This window comes from Schistosoma mansoni, chromosome W (assembly GCF_000237925.1).
Source record: "Schistosoma mansoni strain Puerto Rico chromosome W, complete genome".
Lineage (NCBI taxonomy): Eukaryota > Metazoa > Platyhelminthes > Trematoda > Strigeidida > Schistosomatidae > Schistosoma > Schistosoma mansoni.
This window is the reverse complement of record NC_031502.1, coordinates 38354743-38368213: the sequence shown is the minus strand read 5'-3', so window position 1 is coordinate 38368213 and position 13471 is coordinate 38354743. Positions and strand designations below refer to the sequence as shown.

Below are 13471 nucleotides of genomic sequence, written 5' to 3'. Positions count from 1 at the left end.
ATATTGTTGAAAGAATTGTGAAATAAACATCATTCTATAAAAGAACTTTCGTCTAAATTAAAGCGGATAGTTTCACAGCATTTAAGCGCTGAGTTGATGTAAGACATTATATAGGAATAATATATTTGTAAAATCTCAGCGAATGAATTTGAAGTAAATCCAACATTTCGCTCGGCAATCTGGTCCAAGCTTTTTCAAGGAAATATATGATTATTATTTAGAAAACCATTTTTTTTGCATCAATGCTCCATTTTATAACTGTTCCTGCGTGTAGATTTTCGTGTTAGCTTATTTATTCATTTGACTATATGTATAAATGATCTATGGTATTAATAACTAACACTTATAAATTATCAATTACTATTTTGCGCATTCAAATGACTTTTGTTTCCGATTCGTCAACAAGATCTTTTTAGTTATGTAATAAAGCGATCTTTTGTGATCTTGAAATCATTTAATTTAGAAAATTCTACACATACTTTATAAACTAAATAGATGATCATTAGAAACTGATAGGTAGCTCAACAAACAGATTATAGTATTTGCATTTCAGACGCTATGTTGAAAAATCACGAAAGATATTTAGTTTTTTAAGTTTGATTCTTTCAAATATTCTGAAAGGATTGGAGATAGTACCGTTGTTGTCTTTTTTTAGGTTGATAAAACTAAAGAAGAACAAGCTAATAGATTTAAGATCGTCTTTATAGCCAATAGTTCAGAAAATAATTACTTTTCTAAGATCCAAATAATCATTTTCATGGAAGTTTAATTAGAGTATTAGGCATGAATTTTCATTGTCAATCAATAAATACCTACACTCTTAAGGTTAAATACAATGTAATAATAATAATAACAAGAATAGCATATAACAATAACCTATTTATTAATAATTCTCAATCTATCATATCAGTAGTAAATGCTATAAAAAATTTTTTTTTCAGAATGGGGTTTTGTGGAGATTTTAGTAATTTTATAGTTGAAATCATGAGTCAATTGAAGTTAGACCACCATGGAAAACCTGGAGGCACTGGATGGTAGTTTTGCTCTATTGTGGGACTCCTCGTCAGTGCGTATCCACGATCCCGTGCGATGAGATTCGAAACCAGGACCTGTCATTGTCGCGCGCGAGTGCGAGCCGGCATGCAGCAGTGTTTCTATATAATTTCAATGAATCCACGAAATCGAGCCATCGTCCACTATTGTTTTTAATGGTTACTATCTCACCATGGACCCAGTTGAACTTCACTAGTCATTGCTTTTCATTGGGACTCCAGGATGCCTACTGCTGAGGAGTCCCACAATAGGACGAAACAGCCTTCCTGTGCTTTCAGGATTTCCATGGTGGTCTAGCTTTAGTTGACTTATGATTTCAACTATAAAATTATTTTTTAATTAAAACACTTTAATCAATAGGTTTCTTTTTTCTATAAAATCATTAATGAATTTACAATACTCTAAAATGCGTATATTCTACTTGTATCCACTATAATAACTTAGAATTCCCAAATACATTTATTTAATTAAAACAAAATTTATTCATTTTCACTTAAAATGAAATTTAAAAAAAAAAATAAATTTTATGCAAATTACTTCGTATAGAGGAAAAAATCCGGGATAGATACAATGAAACAAAACAAAAAGAAACGTACTTGAACAATTTCAATAATATAATTATATTTCGTTTGTTCATCTGACCAATCAATCAATATCCATGTATTTATTAAACGAGTTAAATTATTTATTATTTGTAAACTTGATATTGAATATAAACCAAAATATTTTTCCATTTTAATTTTATTTGGTATGAAATTTATTAATTGTTCATTAGTTGATATAAGCTAAAGAAAAAAAATTTTTTTAATTTTTGATTAAATAAATATCACAATAGTTTCATGTTTTATATGGTTGAAATCATTAGTCAATTGAAGCTAGACCACCATGGAAAACCTGTTCTATTGTGGGACTCCTCAGTAGTGCTCATTCACGAGCCCCCCAACGAGATTCGAACCCAGGACATATCAGTCTCGCGTGCCTGCGCTTAACCACTAGACTACTGAGCCGGTCGGCATCCAACGGTGTTAATGTCTAACTTCAACCAATCCACGAAGTTAAGCAACCATTCACCATTGTCTTCAGTGAGTTGATATCTCTCAACAGACCTGGTTGAACTCCACTGGTTACTGCTTCTCATTAGAACTCCAGGGAATACCTCATCGAGCCAGTTTCATGTTTCTTTCTTTCTTTTATGAAAAAAACTATTGATATCATGTGAATTGAGTTTCGGAAATTTTTTATTAATTATTGCATGTTTTATAATTTATATTTATGCTTGAAGCAATATAGACATCACTTTAACAAACTGATTATTTTCATAGCTGTACATGTATTAATAAGAAACAATGTTTTTCACAATGATATTATTATTATTGGCTTTGTTCAATATTATATTTAGGTACAGTATAGAATTCTGAGCATAAATTATTTCAACAAGTTTTCTTTTTTTATTTCTTCATCGTTCCTTGTGATAAATATTGAATGTTCACCAATTAGATGTTAGCAGTCCAATCAATCAACATCTGAATAATGTATATTATTTTCGATGGATATTCCCAGAAACCATGATATCTCTGATTGGGCTGTTTTGTAACTTGTACATTGAAATGTTGTCAACTTTTCACAAAAGCACCTGAATAGGTTATGAGACTAATAAGCATAATGATGTGTTAAAACAAACAAGCAAAAAGATAATTTTTTTGAAATATACAGATGGTAGAAACAAGTAGCCCAGATATTCAAGCAGGTCAACTTGATCGAATCAGATACTCTATACTATTCTTCTTATTGGCAAAGTTCATGAAATATGTTATCAAAAGCAGGAAAGTATATGGGAATACAAAACGTATTATTCTTATCAAGGGACTGAAAGTTTAATTTTTAGGAAACATGAGAATCAATTCAAAATATTATTAAGACAAAATAAGGAACAATAATTACATAGATAGTTTGCATAACATACAATCGGACAAAAGCGACAAATCGAAAAAAAAGACATCAACAAAGTAAGAGAGAAAAGAAGTGGCTGTTTACATAACTAAGGATATGTTATTGATCATGCAGATAATTCAGGCTTTTATGTGTTTCATGAAGAATTTAAAATATTTTTTTCTAATTTTGAATGTACAGCTTTGAAAAATAAAATCATCAAAATAAACATCTTCCCACAAACATTTAATTCTACCTTTTTATTTTAAAAAATCTACTCAAGAGCCTTTATCTTTACAGTAGTTACAAGGTGTAAAATATATTCTTAATTTTCTTCACATATCATCCCAGTACATCACTACAGAATATTGTTGGTGGTAAGATTTTATGGAAGCTAATGAAATATTTTGATTTATCTTGTAATCTCATATCATAGCAGTAACCAGCGGAGTTCAACCAGGTCTGTTGAGAGATATCAACTCACTAAAGACAATGGTGAATAGCTGCTCAATTTCGTGGATTGGTTGAAGTTAGACATTAATACCGTTGGATGCCGACCGGCTCAGTGGTCTAGTGGTTAAGCGCAGGCACGCGAGACTGATATGTCCTGGGTTCGAATCCCATTGGGCGTGAATGCATACTGCTGAGGAATCACATAGTAAAAGGAAACGGTCGTCCAGTGCTTCCAGGTTTTCCATGGTGGTCTAGCTTCAATTGACTAATGATTTCAACTATGTAATATCATTTATGTTTAATATGATGTAAGTTCAAGTCGACCAATTGAATCGATGTTATACTTACTGATAAACTATTTTTAAGGTGCTTATTTAAAAAAACATTTTTCTTATTTATTTCTATGTTTTACTTTATACAGTTAACTTCTAACTGAGAAAAGTAGTAACTATATGACAGTTTATTTTTCAGAGGTAAATAACAATTATATAAAAATATTCTTATTACTGTAATATATCTTTAATTATAAGCTTGATCATGTCAGAAACATATTTTCAATTAGTACTTTCTGTATAAAGATCTATTGAATATATTGAACACCAGTTATCTATCTTTGCCTTATATTTACATTAATGATCTGTTTATTGCCTTATAACTCATAATATTCGGTCAAACCGTCATTTTAATTATTTTTCCTACTTATTTCAATACAAATATAATAGTTTGCACAAGCCAGTGGCTATCAGGGTTCAGTAAGTGAGTGGATAACGCGATGGCGTTTGAAGCGAACGGTACTGGGTTCGAGTCTCAGAGTGAACATCAACTCTGTGATGCAGATATATTCAGTTGACGAGTCCTAAATCGGACGAAACACGCGTCCTGAAATCAAATGCTAGCCACTATCCATCTTTGCTTATAAAGTTTGTAAATTGTTGTTCATTCGGTAAAAAAGAACGATAAAAACCAATAAACATATAATCAACTTTTAATTAAGACGTAATAAAATCATTTTCTTAATCGTTCTATATTCGTTCTATATTGCACAATATATAATTATTCGATTGTTAATAATAAGAGCTTGAATAAGTTAGATAACAGTATGATTAAAAAAGAGATGACCTTTAAAGTAATAATAATAATAATAATAATAATGGTCTATACAAATAAAGTAAACATCTTGAACCTTTTTAATAAATAAAAAGAAAATTAATATTAAATTTATTTCATGTTTAAAATCTGTTCAAATGAAATTTCTTATTCAATTCAATAAGATTTTTATCCTTTTAAAACTAACTGACTACTTATATGAATTAATTAGAATATTTTAACTTTTTTGTTTTTTTTTGGGTCATGTCCTGAAATATTAAAGATACATTTTTTATGCATAAGAAAATTCTAATCACAAAAATTGGGTTTTATTTCTGTTTTTTTTTTGGTTATTTACTTTCTAAAAATTAAAGAAATAACTCTACCGATTTCTAATTATTGAATGGTTATAGATTTCAATTTTTAAACACTATCGGTTCAGTCGTTGTATAGATGAAGTTTTATGCATTTCGATGATCTACCAAGTAATCTTATAGATAAAAATGATTGTTTTATTTATTGGTCTTTAATGTATGTAAAATATAATAAAGATGAAAAGATATACGATAGAGATGAATGATTTTCGATTTTATTTCGGTAATGAAAACAGGCAACTGGGTATAAAGGCTTGGCTTAGAGATAATTCCTTAGGCTTGTTATACCAATCACTCTGATAACTGTTAATAAATAAATAAATCCCGACGGTGAATGAATTCAGAAGACAATATAAAGCACTGACTACAGTTTACGAGCATATCAAACGAATTTGAGCAGAAAAGCTAATACGCACGAGCAAGGGAATACTGAAGCAAATTGAAAGTCGAATCAATTAGTAAGATTCAAGCACATTTGCATTTGGGAAAGTGAATAGTTCATCGAGTGATATTTAAGCAACTAACATTTAAGTTGGAGAAAGACAGATATGTGCGTAGGCTGTCACATGTGATCAAGTATATATGTTCATACAGACTTGATAGATTAATTGTTAATGTTCGAATAACACGGTCTGTTAAATAAGTTGACTGAAGGGCTCGTTAAAATTGACTGTAGACAGACTTAATTGTAAGAGAGGTGCTATTCGAGAATAATGCAATTGTAATTTTTGTTTTATCGGTATTTCACAACTAATACATTAATTTAAATTACAAGCCGATTTTAACTAGATCATCATCAAAAACTTGGAAGCACTAGACAGCTGTTTCACTCTGGTATGAGGTTGAATCTCAAGCAGTGCACATGTACGACCCCACAACTGAAGATCAAACCCACAATCTTTAATCTCGTACGTAAACACTCAGCTTCACTACCATCTAGCCTACATTCAATGATGTACATGTTCTAATTCAATCAATTTCCAATATAGTTAGACCAAATTCCACTAACTGTAATAAATATTTGTCTCACATTTTGATATAGTTGAATTTTACCGGTCTTCAAAAAACCTTCAATACTAATATCACATTACTTGTTATGAAACAATGAATATATTCTGCTGTCTAAAAACTCCTGTATATATGTGTAAAAATTACTTTTTTTTACTATAAACATCATATACATATTTTCAAGAACATTCTTAAATTGAACATTGAAATGATTTAAATTTTAAAATTAATTAAAAGAAATAATTATACCTATATACATTTATATTAAATAAATGAGAAGATTCTAATTTCAACTTTGTATTACTATTGATAATAAAGATAATTTGTTTACATGTAATAGTCTGATACTAAAAATTTCATTCACAATTTAAATGTATTATGTATAGTCAGAAAGATTAAATTTAGATCATAAAATTCCCATTATAATTTTATTGATTGGATTCATTTTTTTACACTTAATTATTTGTTTCTATGTATATTGTTCGGGGTACCTAGCCTGTTGTATGCCCTGATGGTATTCTCGTGACTTTCAGGTTGCCTGATTTGCCAAAAGCTATGGGATAATTCATGACGGTATTGATGTATGCTAGGTTCAAGAGAATTGTATGCTATACGCATGTGAATTCAACCCGTTATTGTTCTCACTATCTAGATTGTTCTAAAAATATGCAATAAGCATTGTAAAACGTATTTAGTATTATATATTCATTAGGTATAGGATGATAAAATTCTTTTCAAAAAATAAATCATATTACTATGTGATGATATTAAATTTATGTAGAACAGTAAATAAAATGAGATGTAAACTTTAGGTTAGTGATAAAATTCCTATTAATGAATATTTTCAAAATAGGAATTTGTAATCCTTCGGCATATTGTCTTACATAAAGCCAAATATTTCATTTATTCTACCTGTTGTTACTGCAGTAAGTTTGAAAACTTGTCAAATAAAAATGACAGAATCAAACACAATTTTTCGATATATATATATATATATATATTTCATCAACCTGTTAAGATAAACAAGACAATGTATAACTTCAGTGAATAATAAGTGGGAAATGTGAAACATATAAAGTTTTCAAATGTCTGAATGATAATGCTCTAAGGAGTATATAAGTTAAAGTGTATTTCTTTTACTGTTTGGATGTGGAGATTTCAGTAATTTTATAGTTGAAATCATGAGTCCCACTATGGGACGAAACGACCATCCAGTGCTTCCAGGTTTTCCATGGTGGTCTAGCTTCGATTGATTTATGATTTCAACTATAAAATTTCACCTATCTATTTATAATAAACCAATTATTTTCATTCAGATTAATAGACTATGTCATTAAAAAAAACTCGTCTTAGTTAATATTTCTTACGCAACAATAATTTGATCGCATCATAATCGATAAATGTTAGTAAAATACTTTCAAAGGATTAAACATGATAATTATTCTCAGTTACTATTGAATGACACAGCTACGTAAAGAAAAAACCTGGCTTAAGTTCCAATTGTTATTATTCACATTATCTAATTATCTTTATTAGGAACAAACTATGTACATTTTAAAAGTAGTGATGCTTAACAAATAAGAGTATTTCACTGAGACTACAAGTTGTTTAAAACTACAAATAATAAATATGATAAGTTATGTAAAACATTTCTCTCCATGTCAATCACGTAATAATATTCATAAGATGACAGCAAATGTTGCAAATTAATTTTGGCAAATAACATCATCTACTTCGATAAAAATAGTCAATTCATTTTAAGAATATCAGCCTGTTATATCGTATGATTGAGTGGCTGCTCTAGCGTGAACAAAACATTTAACTTTAGCTGGATAATTACATGAAAGTATACTTCTTCCGTGATTCATTGGTAATGTGATAAACAATATTTGATATATCCAAACGTGTATTTTAATGCAAATAGAAATTACACATCCTCGAAATAATGTTATGTACAAGAAAATCAATAAAGATCTCTTTATTATTAAAGAAACAGAGTCTATGCATATAGGCTAAAATTGTTAGTTACCTTAACAGACTGGTCGAATCAAAATGAAAATATCTGGATAAAGTAGTTGAAGGGGAGCACCTGATTCTAGCTTTTGACAGTGAACAATAAGAATAAATACTCAGTCTTAGAATATAATATTACGACAAACTTATATATTTATTCGGGAAGGATTAGGATTACTCGATCTGCTGACTCAATGGCAGTTTCGAAACAGTCCTCTTAGGATGCTTATATTGCGAAGGAGACTAATCAATTGGAATCATTAACATCAACATCTAGAAGATTCAAAATCTTGCAAATAAATTAATCATAAACTAAGACAATACAATGGCAAGACAAATTTTATCAGAAGTATGTGATATGTTAGTACGACACATATCGAACAAATCTTATCACACATCGACTTCTTAAGTAATGTATATATAAAACTAAAGGGTCAAACTAGACAAATGGGAAGATAATAAAGACAAAAAGATTAGGAAAAAATATGGATCACACTAGTCTAGATAAGAAATCAATATTCCCAGATTAAGTTGAAAGTGATAACAAATAGTTTTTAAATAGAGTTGGTTATAAAATTTCCATGACTAAAGCTTCAATAAACCTTTAACAATCTCCTCTGAATACTTCATTATAACACATCAAAAAATGAATTGATATCGGCCCTATGATTTATCTCAACTAAATATTTGGCAGTGGAGTAAGAAGTTTGTTGATTATGTTCTCCTACCAAACAACTAAACGTTATCCAGTCTTGTAGCCATGAATGAGATCATTGTATTAAATAACAAAGTTCAAGGCGTACACCATCTATCAAAGAGAAGCAATCCACTTCAAAAGCAAACTAGCCTTTCATATAAATAAAAAGCTTTCCTTCTTCAGTAGTAACATAGTAATTAAATCAAACGTTCTATTCATAAAAAGTCTACATTATTAGGATAGCATCTCAGTTTTCATAGATCCTGTTTAGTTCAGTACAAGCGAGGTTCAATAAAGAGCTTATTCAAAACTTGATGAGGCTATAATTTATGTACGACCTTTGAGCGATGCCTTGGTGACCTTGAGAATGTCTACTTACTAACTAGAGTAAAATGAGGGTCATAAACCAGTATGAAGAATATGGCTTACGATCTAAAGTTGATAGTTAGGGTTAGGAATTAGATTTAGGGTTTTCATCACGAACCAGCATCAGCTAAAGTGACAAAGTGCTATTTAGCCGAATACGTGAGTGAATTTCACGTCAAAATTCAGGACGTGTTATCCGAAATCTGATTGGTTCGTTTTTGATGGGGATTTGTTCTCTGAGCTTGATGGAGCTTTCATCGTCCTTCTGAACGACATCATCAGTACAAACTGAGAGTAGAAGTAAAGTGTTCCTGATTGGTCGATAAATTAGATTGATTTCAATGTGCTTGTTTATTGCTGATTGACCTGAGTACCAAGCTTCTAAAAATTCTCTGGTGTTTTTGGAATTGCCTCTATCCAAAATCTCCACATTTTTCCAGTCGAATGTATGTCCGCGTACATTGATATAAGTGAAGACATGTCATGGCGTTTGACTGCTAATTGATAATCATGCAGGAGAAGACGACGAGGGCGTCCGTTTTGTCCGATGTAGTGTTTGTCGCAGTTGGAGCAATTTATTTTGTCGATGATGTTTGATTTGTCTTTTGCCATTTCATCCTTTGGTTTGCATATGATTGAATGGAGGGATTTTGTTGGTTTGTGAGCAAGACCTATTCCGAAGGCCCCACAACCAAACCCTCTAGCTCAGAGAACAAAACTCCATCAAAATCATCCACATGAGTTACAAATCTTCTCCACCATCTGATTGGTTCGTCCATAAATTGTAGTCGCATCCAAAACTTTACTTATGAAACTGCAGGCTAAATACAAAAAGACAGTGGTTCAAATACTTTTATAATCAGAATTATAATGAAATGTTTACCAATGAACACATACTAACATAAGAACTAAAGAGGTTCGAATATTCTTGTTTATAGAATTTCACATATCATAGAATCAAATTCGTAAGTAATCAAGAATATCATAGTTACAAACTTCATTATCAGATTCGAGTAGATTTCATTAATTCCAAACATATTTGAATGTAAAAATAAATATCAACAACCTTTTGCTCATATTTTATTGTGTCTTAATTTAAAGTAATCTGTTTATTAAATTGACTTCCAAAAATGACTGTTTATGCTAAACAAGATTTTCAGGAAATAATAATAAATAATAATAATAAATAACAAACCATGTTTGTTGTGAGATATCAACTCACTGAAGACTATGGTGAATAGTTGCTCAACTTCGTGGATCAGTTGAAGTTAGACATTAACACCGTTGGATGCCGGCTCAGAGGTCTATCGGTTAAGTGCTCTGGCGTGAGACTGGTAGGTCCTGGGTTCGAATCTCACGAGTGCGGGATCGTGGATGCGCACGGCTGAGGAGCCCCATAATAGGACGAAACGGTCGTCCAGTGCTTCCAGGTTTTCCATGGTGGTCTAGCTTCAATTGACTCATGATTTCAACTATGAAACATACTAAATCTCCACAAAACCCTTTCTGATTATAATAAATAAATGTAATTGTTAATTATGTTAACCACCAGGTAATCTGTCATTATAATTATTATAGATTATGATATTCAAAGTAATTTATGTATTCGATTCAGTTATTCATAATAACTGTCATAACAATTCTATCTGTCAAATTTGATTTATGATGTTTTACTTATCATTATTGAAATATTTTGGATTTGATGAGTTTTTTCAAATGTAACACAAATCTTGAAAGTGTTATAATAAATAGAATACTCAATTTGAGTTAGAACAGAACTTTAACTAGCTGAGTATAAATGAGGTAATTCTCAATGATTTTTCTTTTTCTTTTTTTTTGAAATGTACCACTAAAGTTGTTTTCATAATCTCTAATATTGCTTCTGTTTGTGTCGATCTAGGTCTCAGATATTATAATTAGCTAATTTACTAATAATTATTCATTAATTGTATACTGTTGTAACATCACTACAGATTGGTTTTTAAATACAGATTTATTTGTAGAACACGTAAATATCAGTTGAAGGTAACCAGCATAAAATGGATATTAGAATGCTTGTGAATGTTAGCTATTATCATATTTCTGAAAACATAAATTATAATCCCTCAAAAACAAGATGAAAACATTTTGTCAATTAGTAAACATACTAAACATACGAAACTATCTCGTATGTCACCCAGAAGCTGAATTTCAAAGTAAACATATGTTTAAAATAAATCCATAAATAAATGTTTTCTGGAGTACAATGATAATTATTCAATGAAAGAGTTGGATATTATTCACATCCTTTGGCTTAATTATCAATCTTATCAATTCAAGGATCATCATTTGAAAACTTAACTGACAGAAATTAGATAAAAAAAAATCACCGAATTTTGAGAGAAAAATCTGTATTTATCTAATGTTATTCAATTTAGGCAATTAACATATTTTCATTAAAAATAATTATCTCATGCACATCAAGTAGAATATTAAGAATAAGTCAACCATTAATTCCATTTTAAATAGATCTACTACAGAAACTTAATTTATTTCCTATTATTTAAATTCATAGCTTACTGGAAATATTATACCTTATCTTCCAAGAGCCTCTTGTCTCGTAAATTTTATATGACATTTCACTAAGATCAGTCACTGATGCGTACTAAGAAGTTCATCAATTATCACGAAAACTGATTGGTAATAATAATCACATGCTGATATGTGACTTGTTTCAACATTCAATTTACGGAGAAAGTGTGACCATTGATGATCACCTATATCAGATGTGGAGCAGTTACACACCAGTAACAACGTGGTATGACCACACAGAGTCACCAATACATTAAAGTGTGACATACAAATCACTGAATCTTAGCTCAGTAGTTCAAACACTAGGCGCACGACAGAACATTGTAGGGTAGTGTATTCGACCTCAATAGGGTGGATGAGCCCTACAGCAAAGCCATGAATGAAGGCCAAACACTCATCCGATTAATCCTAATCTCCAGTGATTGTCTAAATAATATCAGTCCATAATTTCAACCATAAAACTCATCCCTTCAAAGATTAAACCAAATCGCTTTCCATTATCTTGAGAAGAAATAATCTGTATTCCACTAATGTAATATTAGAAATGTATCAAAATTATTCAATCTTCTTGTTTCACACACTAATCCACTTCTGTTCACTCGAATTAACTATTGTATATTTCTAAAAAGAATTATCATATTATGATAATGTTCTAAATTATTGCATTGTAAAGAATATTTTATTTTCTCTGAACAGGATCCCTAGTTTATTGAAAATATGATGCCTGTCATTAGAAAGGAATTATTCTGCATCGCGTAACTATTGAATAATTTGATTAGGCAAAGAAGTGTAATGTTATATTACGTAGAATGAAATGGAATAACAAATATTGGTATTACATACAACAAGAAATGACAATTTAATTGGTTAAAGATCCCCATCAGATTAACAGACTAATATTTGAACGAAAAATATTCTTTTCGATAAACTCTCACCAGGTTCTACAATTATATATCCAAATTAATAATCCGAAAGAAATGAACAGGTTCAAGGCAAAGTACATTGTTTAAAGCATAGAATAAAATTGTTAATGTTGATATGACTCATATAGAATGTTAACTTGAATCTGTATATATGTTAAGTGAAAATTTAAGATCTGTGATCAGAATAAATATGCGTCAGATAGGGTGAGAGAGATATGATAGTGCAATTACAATTCGATCAAGTGGAAGACTAAATGTGTGAAAATTTTTTAAGACGTAATAAGGAGGGAGGAGTCATGTATAGAGGTGGTTAATAGTGATGTTTCGGATTATTAAATAGGATATATAATTGCAGAACCTGGAGAGAATTTATCGAAAAGAATATTCTTCGTTCAAATATTAGTCCTTTAAAATGACAATTTCATATGTGTATTCACTTGCTTAGATTAAATATCAAACACCGTACAACCATGTTCATTTATAACTGGAACAATTAAATGTATCATTTATTGTTGTAGATGACTTAGATCAATTATTTGTTTAAACTAGGTCAACGAAAATTCAATAAGTGCAAACTAAGTTTCAAATTCAAACCGGAAGTAAGTTGACGTTTTCATTGTATCTTATCGTTATCATTATTATTACTTGTCATGAGTTGGAAGATCTAATAGACATTCAGCCAAATAATTTTGTAAATGATATCAAAATTCCTTGTTCTAGATTTAATATTCTAACAACCATAAATTATTGATTCTTCTAAAGTTATTCATTTAACTCAATTTAAATTAATTAGTGGTTTTTCAAACTTTTGGGGAAAAAAAACTGTTTCCTGTTATGTTGCAAAATTTAAAAAAAAGGTTATTATCTTCTATATCAGTACAACATTATTCGCATGACTTTAAAACGGTGACTGACCAACTAATTTGCCATAACAACCAACATCTGATATCAAACTAAATGAAAGCTATATGTAATCACAATTGATTGATCACTGGTTG

At 30.0% G+C, this 13471-nt stretch overlaps 1 protein-coding gene and 1 non-coding gene across 2 annotated transcripts in view; one reads left to right on the top strand and one right to left on the bottom strand.

Moving 5' to 3' along the window:
- Smp_210510 (subfamily C1A unassigned peptidase (C01 family)) overlaps nt 1-13471 on the bottom strand; it is a gene marked incomplete at its 5' end in the record, with an annotated part of 118234 nt that overhangs the window by 19884 nt on the left and 84879 nt on the right. The window contains one exon of the mRNA XM_018789626.1: nt 1650-1838. Coding sequence (XP_018655050.1) covers nt 1650-1838 — 189 coding nt within the window. The remainder of the gene's footprint in view (nt 1-1649; nt 1839-13471) is intronic.
- Nucleotides 3543-3613, top strand: Smp_tRNA_01666_Pseudo_???.1.1. The gene has a single exon. It is a non-coding gene (tRNA).